Source organism: Marmota monax, unplaced genomic scaffold (genome assembly GCF_021218885.2).
Source record: "Marmota monax isolate L192 unplaced genomic scaffold, Marmota_monax_Labrador192_F-V1.1 WCK01_AAM20220418_F8-fsc00703, whole genome shotgun sequence".
Taxonomy (NCBI): Eukaryota; Metazoa; Chordata; class Mammalia; order Rodentia; family Sciuridae; genus Marmota; species Marmota monax.
In genome coordinates, this window is record NW_026694311.1 from 1 (window position 1) to 13,660 (window position 13,660).

Below are 13,660 nucleotides of genomic sequence, written 5' to 3' on the forward strand. Positions count from 1 at the left end.
GCGCTCAGCACACAGGAGCTCAGGTCAGCCCAGGAGCAGGTGCAGAGGGAGGTGGGGTCCCTTCCCCTCAGTCACTTTACTCTCTCTCCAGGCAACTCCTTCTGGGGCGTGACCATCCATAGTCTTCTGGAGATTCCCGTGTCTCAGGACATGGCAAACTTTTAAGTTCCTCCATCAAGTTTTCCATAAGGAAGAAAGGCTATAATATAAGGTTTCTGATGAGGACTTTGGTTACCATAGTGTCTGCAACCTGGTGCCATTTATGCAAATCTGCCATCTCAGTGATGGCAGATTTCTCCTTGTACATCACATGGATCTCCAGGGCCTCCCTTCCAACAGCTGACTATTCCATTATTGTATTATATTGTCCCCATTATTGTATCATTATTCATTTTATTTTATTGTCCTTTTTATTTATTTGTAACTTTTGCATTCTTTTTGACAAAATGGTAGAAGCATGAAATATAATTTGTCTCATTCAGGCCCCAATAAGTCCATTTTCCCTCTTCTCACCCTTCCTCTTGTCACCTCCCCTCAAATCTACTGATCTTTCTGCAATTTAATGATAGATTTTTTATTAGTGTTTTCTGGATATACTGATGGTGGTTATCACTTACCTGTACTAATATGTAAATAAGAAAGACTGTTAAGATTAATTCCACTGTTCTTCCCTTATGCTCTCCCTACTCCTTTTCCCAAAATGAAAAACAAAAAGTGCTGGGGACATGGTTCTGGGCTCATGATAAGTCCCCAGGAAAAAGTCAAACAAGAGGAGGACTCACACTCTTTGGTTTTATGTCAGTAAACTCGATTCTCAGAGTAGAGCAAGTGCTTCCTACAGAGGTACATTTGGGACCTCACTGGGTGGTGTTATCTTCCTGTTCAATCTACTACCCATTTTCCTTCCTGTCTCATATAAATATGACTCTTCTCCATCGTCTCAGATCTCCATCACACCCACAATTGTCATCTGTTATTCCCTGATTATTTCTGCTACTTGGGATTGAATCCAGGAGCACTTTACAATGAGCTGCATCCCGAGGTCCCTCATAAGGGACTTTGCTTTTGAAACATGGTCTTACTAAGAATCCCAGCTGGCCTCACACCTGCAATCCTCCTGCCTCAAATCCTGAGGAGCTGTGATCAGAGGGGTGCCTGATCATGCCTGGAAAAGAATTATATTATTAATAACTACAAGGTTTTTTAACCTATAATCAACACAATGATATCCCACCTGAAAACTGAGGATTTCACCTGATGCTTTAAGTCTTGTCTCCTTTGCCTCATTGAAACCTCGTTACTTGCTCTGAGGGCCTTGCTCAGGTGCTGCCTCTGCCTTGGTGGATGCTGGTATCACTTTGCATAAACAGGACACCTGCCATTTGCACAGACTCTGTATTTGACTGCTTAAGCATGCTCTGTGGTTATTAAATTTACACTTAGTTATGTAAATTAGATTTTGGGGATCGACATACGAATACGTTTTAAAGGACATGGATAGGCAAAGATGTGCTTTGTGTCCTTGTCTTTCACACCTGATGGTGTGTGATGATCAACTAAAAGCATCAGCATCTCTCTCCATCAGACAACAGCTGGCCATTCCAGCTGTATTTTCACACTTACACTGAAACCTAGCTCTAGTGAGGCAGAGGACAGCAACCTGACACAGGGGTGCCAGGTGCCATGGTGGGTCCCAGGCTGTGCACACCCAGCTGTCCATCACCTGTCCCTCCTGGGTGTGGGGAGCCCACCAGCTGCTCTGCCCCAGTCACTGTGAAGCACAGCCTGGCTATGGGCCACAGGTGCCCTGTGAGCTGCAGAGCCCCAGGACAAGGCCCTCTCTGCACGTGGCCCTCACCACCCCCCCTCACCTCTGCCCTCCGTGCACCTTCCCATCTCCGGGGGCCCCTGTCCTCTCCCTTTCCAGTACCTGATGCAGCAGCTTCCCCACATGAGGGATGGTGTGGTGATGGTCTCCCTCTGCCTGACTCATGTCAGCTGGGTCCATGTGCTCCAGGGCCATGCCCAGGGCCAGGAGAGAGAACATGCCATTCTTGTTGGCTAAATCTTTTTCATCCTTTATAGATAGCACTTGGTATTTATTCAGGTAACCCCCAGGGACATGGTCACTGACTGATTCTTGGTGGCTGAGTGGAAACTGCTGGGGACCTGCTCCCTGTCCTGGTGCACCTGATACTCACTGTGCCCATCGGGTGCTTCCCTGTGCTGCATTTCTGTTGGCTTCTGTCTCTCAGTTTCCATCTCCAGCTTCTGCTAACTTCCTGATCCTGGGACGTGGGAAAAATTTCCTTGCAGATTTCAGCCTCAAAATCAAATTATTTTATAATCATTGGAGGCACAAGGTGGACACCAGTGCCCTGTGCTAGCTGGAGCCTGTTCTACCTGTGGTCACTCTGCATGGCTGTCATTGTAGACGGTGAAAATCAGTTGCACATCTTGGAGAGGCAGGAGCAGTTGTCCGGGTGCCTGAGCATGGCCTGTTGGTCAGCTCAGGACACATGGTCCACCCATCATCCAACACTCTCCCTCTTGGGAGGAGAGCCCTCCTGATCCCTCCCACTGGCTGTGCTGGTCTGCAGGGTGAGTGTGCTGCCCACAGCCACCCTCTGGGTGAGGACAGACAAGTGCTCCTGTGTCAGCCATGGCCCTCTGCCTCTTGTCTCAGCCCCTTCCTCTCCCGACCTTGCTCAACACCACAGCCACTGTCCAGCTGTACTCCTGAGAGGCCAGCTTCTTACATTGACAGGAGAATGAGGCCAGGAAGAGGCTGTCCTTCAGGCCTGGCCTATTCTTCTAGCACTGTAACCTAGATTGGGTTCCTCAGCTGTGCACCCCTGTGGCAAGTGCCTGAGGCCACCAACACATGAAGAGGAGCTTTCCTTTGGCTCATGATTTCCAGTACTCTAGTCCATGAAGAGAGGAGTCCACTGCATTTACACCTTTCCTGGGTGTGCCAGGGGCAATGAAGAGAGCCCACTGTGGGGATAGCCACTCACTCTGTTTCTAGGAATTAAACTTGAGGGAGGAAGAGATGGGGTCTGACCACCCACTTGCAGAGCATGTTCACAGTGATTGACATAAATTTCAAAGTCTCCAGGTCCTAAGTGATCTCCCACTCCCCAACAGCCCATGGGGTTGCAGAACAACCTTAGCATGCATCATTTTGGGAGGTCAAGTATGCACACTAGTCATTCTATCCCTGACCACAAAGCTGTCACATCTGTCTCATAAGGCAGAGCACATTCAGGCCTCATCCTGGAGTCCCTAAAGTCACAAATCCTCCATCAGAGCTCAGAACTCCAGGTTGACCCTAGAGCCCTGTGCACACTGGAGCCTACTCTATAGTAGCCACACCCCAGGCCTGTGGTTTTAGTTTGTGAAAACCAGCTGCACAATGTGGGGAGAAAGGAGCAGAGGTCAGCGTGTCTGACCACTACAAGATTCTGCAAGATTCAGGGAACTCTCTACCATGTGCCTTAAAATCAAAGAGGGGTCCCATACTCCCAAGTCCTATGGCAGGGGTGAGTACTCCCATTGAAAATGAAAAAGACAGAGACATGTTGAAGGGGACTGAAGCCCAGCAGGCCTGACATTAAACCCAGTGCTCCAATTCTGTCCTCAGGGCCACTGTGGGGGACAGGGGTGAGGGCTCTAGGCAGCCCCACTACACAGTCCAGCTGCATGCAGCCCCCTGACCTCACCCTTAGCCTCCCTCTGCTGTACTTCTTCTGGGTAACTTGCTGGTTCCTTTCATCATGGAAAGTGCTGGATTTCACCCAGTGGTATACTCTAGGTTAGTTGAGATGCTCTTGTGACATTGGCCTCTGCTGTGCTGAGGAGGGAACCACAGTGGGCTGCTCCTTTAGCTGTCCCTGCACCCCAGGCAGGTGGCCCTTGTCAAGGTGTGGCTCTCTCACTGTGCCCTGCCCTTCAGCTCCAGCCTGCCAGGACTTCTCTGCAGAGTTCCAGCCCCTAGTTCATCATGGCTGTTGGACTGCAGTTGGCCTCACTGTGGTCATCTGGGTTTTGGACCAGCCTGTGTCTGGCCTCCTCAGGTGGTTTCCCATCAGTTCTCCTCTCATGTGTTGCAAGACCATCCCGAGGTCCCCTTCCCTGACTCTGCTCCTTCATTCATTGTTAGTCACCCATCAGTCCATCCTGCCATGTCTCTGTGCCTGCTGTTTACTTCTCCCAGGTGCAGTCTTGGCAGACCTGGTGGGACCTGGGCCATCCCCAAGTCCTAAAGCCTCTACAATGCCCAATAGCAGCTGCCTTTTAGTCATTCACAAGAACTTTGGATTTTGAGTAAAGTGTTCTCATTCAAGAGGGCAGCATTGACAGCTGCTGTGCTGAGTAGGAATTAAAAGGAAATTCTAGTGAGTTCCAAGCATGGTCTTGGAGACACAGATATGCACAGATTACCAGGGTTAACAGAGCAACTCTGTCCTCTGCCAGGACTGTTTCCACAGTTCCCAGGACATGACAGGTGAAAACATCACATCCTGGGCCATGGGTTCTGCTCCATTGAAGGATCTCCCTAAGGAGCTTCTATATAGTGAGATTGTGGCTCACAGATTTTACCATAAACCACTGAAGGCAAAGACGAATGCATAGGATGTTAGACTAATGAAGGGCCTTAAAAAGTAAACTGCAGCCCCTTGTTGTACAGGTGAGGAAACCGACTTGCAAGGTATTTACTCAGTTACTTGGTGGCAGGCAGAGCTGGGACAAGGATCTCAGGCTGCTAATTTCCAATTCTGAAAGTCTTCTGCTGAGGGTTCTGGGTTTCTAGATATGTGATCATGTCATTAGCAAACACACCAAATTTGGCTTCTTCTTTTCTTATCTGTGTATCTTATTTATTTCTCTTGCCTTATTGCTCTTGTTATAATTTCAAGAACTACATGTCTAGGAATAGTGAGAGTGGCTTTCCTTGTCTTGTTCTTGATTCTAGAGTAAACACTGTCTGCTTTTCTCCATTCACTGTGGCATTGGCTTTGTTAAGTGACATGTTCTGATATTGTGAAATGTTCCTTGTACACATTTCTCCAACTCTCTAAACATGAATGGGTGCTGGGTTTTCCCTAAAGGCTTCACTTTGTGCAGATGTTCATAAGATTCTTGTCCTTAATTCTATTTTAATGATAAACTACACTTATTGTAGTAGAAGGGTTGAGTCAACCCTTCATCCCTGGAATAAACAAAATTGATAAAAGTGTACCTTCCTCTTAATTCCATTTTGATCATCGATTGGTATTTTGAGAGTTTTCCCTCAAGTTCTATTTCCAATGATGGATTTCAGGAGATTGGCTTTAGTTGTTGTTTAAGTGTCTGGTAGAACTTATCTGGAAATCCAACTGGTCCAGGGATCTTCTTTGCTGGAAGACTGTTACTAGAGCTTCTGTATGTTGATTGATATTTTGTGTTACATTTTACACACCCTCTTGGTTCAAACTGGGTGGATAATATGTGACTCATCATTTTTCTTTGCCTTCTAGATTTTCCAACTTATTGGAATATAAGATTCAAAGTCATCCTGGATTATCATCTGATTCCAGAGAGGTCTGTGTGATATATCCTTTTTATTCTCTAATTTTGTTCTTTATATTCTACTTTCTTTTAATTAGTTGGAGTAAGGAGTGATCACCCTTCTCTGTTTTTTAATGAACCACTACTTTGTTACTTTGAATCACTGAATTTTTTTTTATTTCTTATTTCATTCAAATTTTTCTAATATTAACTATTTCCTATCTTCTGCTTTTTTGGAAATTACTTTGTTACTGCTTTGCAAGATCCTTAGATAAAATATTAGATTTTTTCTTGGGATTCTTTTCTTTTGTTATGCACTCATTTATCAGTATACATTATTTTTTATGACAATTCTTGATAAAGTTCCAAACATATTGGTATGCTGTGTCATTAATATTTGTTAATATTAATATTATTTAATGTTAATATTAATTTTAATTTAGTTTAAATACTAATTTAATTAATATTAATTTGTTAATGTTTATTTATATGTCCATATGTATGTCTCCTCTCCTTTCTACTATTACTCAATCCACATTCAAGAGTATTGTTTAGTTAATCTCCATGTGTAAATGAGTGGTCTTTGAATGTTGCTGTTGATTGCTAATTTCTTTGCATCGGGATCTCATAAAATGCAAGGAATTCACTGTGCAGGTAAAATACACTGCACTGTCAAGTAAATCTAAAAAGAATGATAAAAAATACTAGACTGGAAGGGATGACATTAACAAATTTTGTTTTTGCTAAGACTTGGATTATGACCTACAATAACATCTATTATAAAGAAACTTCCATGAACAGCTCAGAAGAAAAGAAATGCAAATATTCTCCTATGAAATACTCTATGAATGCCTGTAAGAGCCATGTGATATACATGATCATTTTGCTCAAAAGCGTCTTCATTATTTTACATCTGGTTTCTGTCTGTTGGTGAAGCACATGTTTTGAAATTACTCATTAATATGTATTCTGTTCTATCTGAGTATCACTTCAGTAAATGCTTCATTCATGTAATTAGGTGCATCAATACTTGGAATATAAATTATTACTCTTTTTATATCTTGGTCTTGGACTGCTCCATTTGCTGGTAGGTAGGGACATTCCTTGGTTATTCTGCTTTATTTGTATTGGATGTCATTGGTGGGTGGGAACATAGCTACTCTTGCTTCTGTTTTGACTTCATTTGTAGGAACCTAGTTTTTCCTTTTTTACTACAGCCTGTAGATCTCTCCTTATGATCCTCTCACAGTCAGCATAGGGTTGGTCTTCTGTTTAACTCCCTGCCAGTCTGTGTCGTCTCACAGGAGAACTCAGAGCATTGACATCCAGAGTTGTCACAGAGAGGGGTTCCTTAGGATATTCTGACATTTTGAATTGTTTCATGTGTTTAATTTGCTCTTAATTTCCCAGTGGTTTGTTCCAGTTGCCATCTCTGGGGTTTGTATCCTTCTGTGTGTAGTATTCCTTACAGTGTTTTTATGCACTGGCCATAAGTTACTTTAGTTTTTTCTTATCTTGGAAAGTTTTTATTTCCAGTTTGATTCTGAATCATGGCTCTCCTGGGTATAGCAATCATGGTGGAAATTGCTTTCTTTCAGAATTTGGCTTTTCCCTTCCAAGCCCTCCAGGATGACAGAGTCTCAGCTGAAGACAGAAATTGCCCTTCCTTGTTTACCTCTCAGTGTGTCTTGGGATATTTCTCCTGTGGCTATAAATATTCTGTCCCTTTTCCTTGGGCATTTTGATTGTTATGTGATCTGGATGGGCTCTTTTGGATCTTGTTTATTTGGGGTTTTGTGTTCCTCCTAAATGTGGATATGCATCTCCTTCTGAACATCTGTAAATTGTTCTATATTATGTCATTGAAAGGATTCTGACTGCATTTGCCCTGTACCTGATTCCTTTTCAATTCCACTGAGTAGGTTGCTCTCTTCAGAGTCAGTGGAAGTGAAAAAGGAATGGAGGTTCAGGGCAACTCTGAAGGGGGTTGTTTCAGAGTTCTTGTGTGTACTGGTCATGGTCTTTTCTTCCTTACTCACTAAATATTCAAGGTCTATATCCTGTCTTCAAGGCCTGACATTCATTTGCGTGTAATTGAAATTGTTTGTGATAGTTTCAACTGCACTCAACATGATGCATGGCGTCTTTCTTTTCCAAATTTCTCAAGGGTTTCCTCCCAGAATCCGTAGCTCTGTTTTGAAGATTTCATCTCTTGTATGTTAGTAGTGCATTCCTCAGATCTTCTTTCACCCCACTAATCATCTTGGTAATCAAATTTAAAAGTCATTCCCTGGAATTTCATTCCTTTCACTATATGTGGTTTTTTGTTGAGGGATTGTTGATTTGGGGGAAACTTTTGTTTGTCTGTTTCCTTGTGTTTTCACAGGTCTTCAATTTGTGCCTCTGCTAGTTGGATTCCTTTTCCTCTTTCTGAAGGGACCTTTTAGTCAAGCACTGTCACTTTATCTTAGCATCATGACATGGTTTAGCCAAATCCAACTGCTAACCTCAATCTCCAGGGTTCTTAGAAAAGATTGTGCTGAAAGTAACAATGTTCCAAAGAGGTAAGGAGGACACCAGTAAGTACTGTCAGTGGGCGACTCCTCTTCCAGTTCTATGAGCCTAGGCTCAGTGTGGGTGAGGAGAAGGCAATTCTGACTCAATAGTTCACACAGGAATGATCAGAAACTCACTTTAACCAAACATGGAATAAAGTAAAAAGTACAGAGGGAAAGAAAAGAGGAACAAAGGGAAGACGGAGAGAACAGCTGGGGGAGGGTGGGAGGTGGGGGAGGATGGGAAGCACAGGTGGGTGCAAATACGGGGTGTGTGCGCTGGATACATGTTGGAGAGACACCAGATTAGGAAATGCCAATCAGATGATGCACAGATTTTCCCTCAGAGGTTCAGGTTGACTTGCACTGAGGTTATTGTGACAGAGAGACTTGTATGTGTGTCCTTTGAAATTCGAGACACAGCAGCTGTGGGAAGACATGAAACCACCAGTCCCCTTTGATTTCAGCACTGACACCATCAGTCAGCACACTGGTGTTTTACTTTTCATTTTAATACACTTTTAGCTGTAGGTGGGCACAATGCCTTATTTTACTGGTTTGTTTCCCGGGTGCTGAGGATCAGACCAGGCCTCCCACAAGGGCTCTGCACTGGGCCTCAACCCAGCCCCACACACTCCTACTGCTGTTGTGATACATTGGTTTTTCTTGACACTCCCTGGGTCTCTTCCTGAGGACTCCCAGTGCCAATGGTCACACAGGACAGTGGGGCTCCTCTGACATGGTCACAGCAGATGGGACATGGTGGCTGCACTCTTTCACAAGTGCTTCCTCCTTCCTCCACCCTCCCCTCCCCCGCCCCTCCCTCTTCTCTCCTAGTTTTCTGGTATTTATTTATTTATCTTCTCTATTTAGTGCCACTCAGCTTCTGAGTTGGGTCCACACACAGCTGGATCCCCTTGTCTGACCACCTGTCCTGGAGGGTGGGGAACTGCCTTTCTCCTTCACAATGGCCCTGCTGCACCAGGATGAGACTGTGGGTCTGCGAGGGCAACTGACCACCACCTGCACCTGTGTCCTGTGTAGAGATGTGGCTTGAACCCCCTCCTTCTGGGAGTCCCTGTCCCTGTGCTGTGCTTTGAGGCAGAGTGCTGGGACATCACTCCCTCCAATCCTCCTGAGACCCAGTCCCCAGCCCTGTCCATCACACTCTGCCAACCACAGGTCAGTCTGTCCATTCAGGTGGAAGTGCCCGTTGATCTTATCCACACATAGACCTCCAGCCAGGACCCAGTGTCTCTCCTCCTCCCAGAAAGGGGCTGGGGCTGGGCTCCGAGGACCCAGTGAAGAGTGCACCTAAGTGGCTGTCCAGTCTTGGACACTCCAAAGCACGTCCTCCTGTGCAGGAGAAATAATAAGAAGGGGAGAGTATGTGAACGTCTAGAGTGTTCGGGTCCCTGGGTAAGGGTCATGAAATAACCAGGACACAGGGGATGCAGAGCAAAGGCAGCAATTGCAACTGCATGCTGAGGTTTATTTGCAAGTTCCTTTTATCTACTTCTAACAAAGCAAGCAATTCTTCAATATCATGTTACCCACATTGCCCAAACATCATGCCTCAGGGGATACACAGAGCTAAATTCAGATCGTTCCTGTTTATTTGATAAGTACCCTCTTAAAGTTCTTTGTAGACATTATCTAATCCCCTGAGGATGCATTTGTTTCTTTAGAATGTACTGTTCCCAGGATACGTATGCAGGAAGCTTCTTCCTCTTGGCCAAACCATGCAGAACTTGTGACTTTCGATAAGGGGAAGAGAACTTTTCCTCCTCCTAACTGAGGTTTGCCTCAGCTGACCTAAATCACAACCACAGCTCTTGCAAAGTGTCAGGCCTGAGGGAGCTAAACTCTGCACACTCAAACCCCAACAAGAGTGGAGGGGATTCTGAAGTGAAGTGTGGTGAGCAGAGGTGCCCTGGAGGGTGTCCACAACTGCCCATTTAGTCCCTTCAACTCCAGCCCCTCCCAGCTCTGGCACCTCTCCTGGGAAGGTCAAGTACTGCATGGGGGTTGCAGGCCCTCTCCAGCCAGGGACCCTGGGCTTTCCCTGGTAAGCACAGCCCAGCTCCCCTGAGGTCAATGTCTGCTGGGCTGAGGTCTGTTACTTACCCTGCTTCTCCAGGCCTGGTGGGAAGGTGTCTGTCCTACTGCTGTGAAAGGACTTAAGGATTCTGACATGCCCCTTAAGGTCATGACTCACAGTGTCCTAGTAATACAATCAGAAAGCACTGAGGTGGTGCCTGGTTTGTGGGGCACTGCGGGAACTGATGAGGGGAACAGACACAGCACCTCGGGGCCTGGCTCAGTCTCTGCACTGAGCACATTAGGTCTGGTTTCCCGTGAGGGCCCCTGACCTCACAGGGGAGCCCGCAGAGGGCAGGACCTGGGGCTCAGGAGAGGACATGCCCCAGGGGAGTGCCCACCTGCAGGAGGACCCTCCTCAGGCAGCACACTGAGCTCTGCCCCAGGAATGGGCTGGGCACCAGGAGCATGGCTCATGCTGCTCAGGAAAGGACCCCACAGGTACCATGGAGATGTGCAGAGATAAGGCAAGGACTGGGCACTGTGGCTGGTCAGATGTTTCCTTACTCCAAAGAGCAGGGTCTTCTCCTAAACCCAATGCTGAGAGGGACCCTTGGTTTTGTTGGCAGCATTTTGACTGCTCAGCTGTGCACCCCATCTTCCCTGGGGCAGGAGTGTCCCCAACATTCCCTCCACCCTCCCTCCTGAGGATGATGGAGAATGGGCACTGCTCCTGGGACCAGAGCAGGGCTGGCCCCGGGGTCTGCAGACACATTTCCCAGTGAGACGTGTGGGGAGGATGGGGCTGGAACCTGACAGGCAGGTGGTGTCACTGCTGAGGGTCCAGACAGCAGCGTCCTGGGCCTGGGCTGCTCTACTCTGCCACCCCCGTCCAGCACAGGCAGCTGAACTGAAGTCACTGTGTGAATTTGGGGTGACACAAAGTACCACACAGACACAGAATACCTTTCATAAGCTTCATGATGGCTTTCTCCATCTCCCAGCCTCAGGCTCCCCAAAAGGGGGACAAGAGAAGGTCAGAGAGGCTGACAGGAGAGAGGGGGCACGTTCAGAAGTGGGCTTTTAATTTGGGTGATGCTGTTTCTTAGAATTTTCTATCTGAAAAAGGCAGAAGGGGTAGGATTACAAAGGAACAGGTGAGTGTGACTCAACCCCAGCAGGTGACACTTACTCCTGGAGCCACACCCTGTTATCCCAGATGGGGGAGCTCCCAAGTTACTGGACCTGGCACTACCCTGCCCGACTGAATGCAATAACTGTTCAGAACCTGGAGCATCAGGACTTAAGGAGGGTTCATCGAGGGCGGCTTCCCTCACAAATAGCTCTCCTCACCTGGGGCCTACACTGAGCTGATCCCTTGGAATCCAGGGAAACCTCTGCAGATGAAGAGGGAGCTGGACATAGAGAGGGAAGTCACATGTCAGGTGCAAAGCTCCTCTGGGGACAGCCACTTAGACAGTCTGTCTCCTCCTCTTCCCAAATGGTCTCCATCGCATGTTGCATCCAGTCTCCCTGCTGGTGCTGATGTGTCCTGGATTACAGGACATTTAGAAGATGAGGAAGGCTGCACCTATATCACACAACCAACATGACAGTGTCACATGTTGTCCAGAAGCAGAAGGACCATGTCACAGTAGCAGACAGTGGGAGAGAAAGCAGTGTGCTGGACTCAGAACTGAGCACTCAGCACCCAGAGCCTGAGAGGGTGTGGTGAGTGAGACTGGGCACCAGGAAGGGAACAGGTCCTGAGGAAGGCGCTGAGCTCAGGAGGGGGGGCTCCTCTTCTGACAGCCTCCAGCACCCCTGAAACCAACTGCTCTCCTCTCACAGGTAAAGCTCCACCTGGGTTCAAGACAGGGACACATCTCAGGAGCACAGAGGACCTGGGCAGCCTGACCCCAGCCTCTCCAGATATCAGAAGAGCCTCACCCACATGCAAATTCCTCCTCCTGCTATGGGTTCAAATGCCCTCTGGGCTGTGGGAGCTCCCAGCTCTGTGCTCAGACAGGGCTGAGGTCTCTGGGAAGGCAGGTGTGGACTAGAAGATGAGGCTGCTGGGTCTTGTCCTGTGCTTGGTCACAGCTCCCCGAGGTGAGTGTCCCCAGCGTCAAACCTGGGTCCATAGGGAGGTTGTGACTGCCGGTGACTAATAGAGTGTGACTGTCCTTTTCCCCAGGTGTCCTGTGCCAGTTGCAGCTGCAGGAGTCAGGACCTGGCCTGGTGAAGCCCTCACAGACCCTGTCCCTCACCTGTGCTGTCTCTGGTTACTCCATCACCAGTGGTTATTGCTGGCACTGGATCCGTCAGCCCCAAGGGAAGGGGCTGGAGTACATAGGGTACATATGTTATAATGGTAACACTAACTACAGCCCATCCCTCAAGAGCCGAGTGTCCATCTCCAGAGACACGTCCAAGAACCAGTTCTCCCTGCAGCTGAGCTCCCTGACCACTGAGGACACGGCCACCTATTACTGTGCCAGAGACACAGTGAGGGGACCTCAGTGTGAGCCCAGACACAAACCTCCTGCAAGGTGCCCAGGGCCAGCAGGGGGCACTCAGCACACAGGAGCTCAGGTCAGCCAGGGGCACGTGCAGAGGAGGAGAGAACTTGACCCCATTCCTGAGCCTCCTCACCAGCCAGCTCCTCCTGAGGGCACCAGCTATGGGGGTCCTAGAGAAGCCTCCTCCCCTTGGACACCACTCATTTCTCTCCAGGTGAGGTGTGTCAGGAGTGCTCTTTTTCAGCAGTGGATGCACAGTCTCCTCTTTAGCTGAGGCTTTCTGTGCAATGACAGGAACTGCTCAGGGCCATCACCTGAGCTGTGTGGATACTTCATGGCTTGGGGAACTCCCTCCACTCTCAGAAGGGTCTGGATATTCTCCTGCCCAGTGACAAAATATAAATGCAATGATTTGCCTTTGTTTTTAAGTCCTTTTTAGCCTTACAATTAACTCTCTATAATCATAATTCTACACTTTTTTTTTGTTTTTTAGCAAACAAAAATAATATTGCATTTTAATTAAGAGAGAATTTCCACAGTGGTGTACTTTCTGTCTCTCAGGACTTGCTCTGGGGGCTCACTAGGCTTCTCCCTGAGCCCTGGTAGTTGCTAGGAGCACTTTTAACATACAAAATGCCCCTCAATAGCACAGATTCTGTATTTGATTGTTTAAGCCTGTTTTTATGAGTATAATATATTCACTTAGATACATAAACTAGACTTATGGATTTGACATTTGAATATATTTTTAAATTCATGAATAAGCAATGAGGTGTTGTATGCAGTGGTCTTTCTCATGTGAGGGTGTTTCATCATCCACATCACTAAGAATGTCAGCATCTCTCTCCATCAGACAACAGCTGGCCATTCCAGCTGTATTTTCACACTTACACTGAAACCTAGCTCTAGTGAGGCAGAGGACAGCACCCTGACACAGGGGTGCCAGGCACCATGATGGATCCCAGGCTGTGCACACCCAGCTGTCCATCACCT

At 47.2% G+C, this 13,660-nt stretch overlaps 1 gene segment (V, D, J or C); it reads left to right on the plus strand.

Moving 5' to 3' along the window:
* The first annotated feature begins 12,127 nt into the window (after positions 1 to 12,127).
* On the plus strand, positions 12,128 to 12,956 carry LOC124109023 (Ig heavy chain V region 1B43-like). The segment is given in 2 exon segments: positions 12,128 to 12,257; positions 12,343 to 12,956. Coding segments are annotated over 2 exon segments (645 nt in total).
* Positions 12,957 to 13,660: the final 704 nt, after the last annotated feature.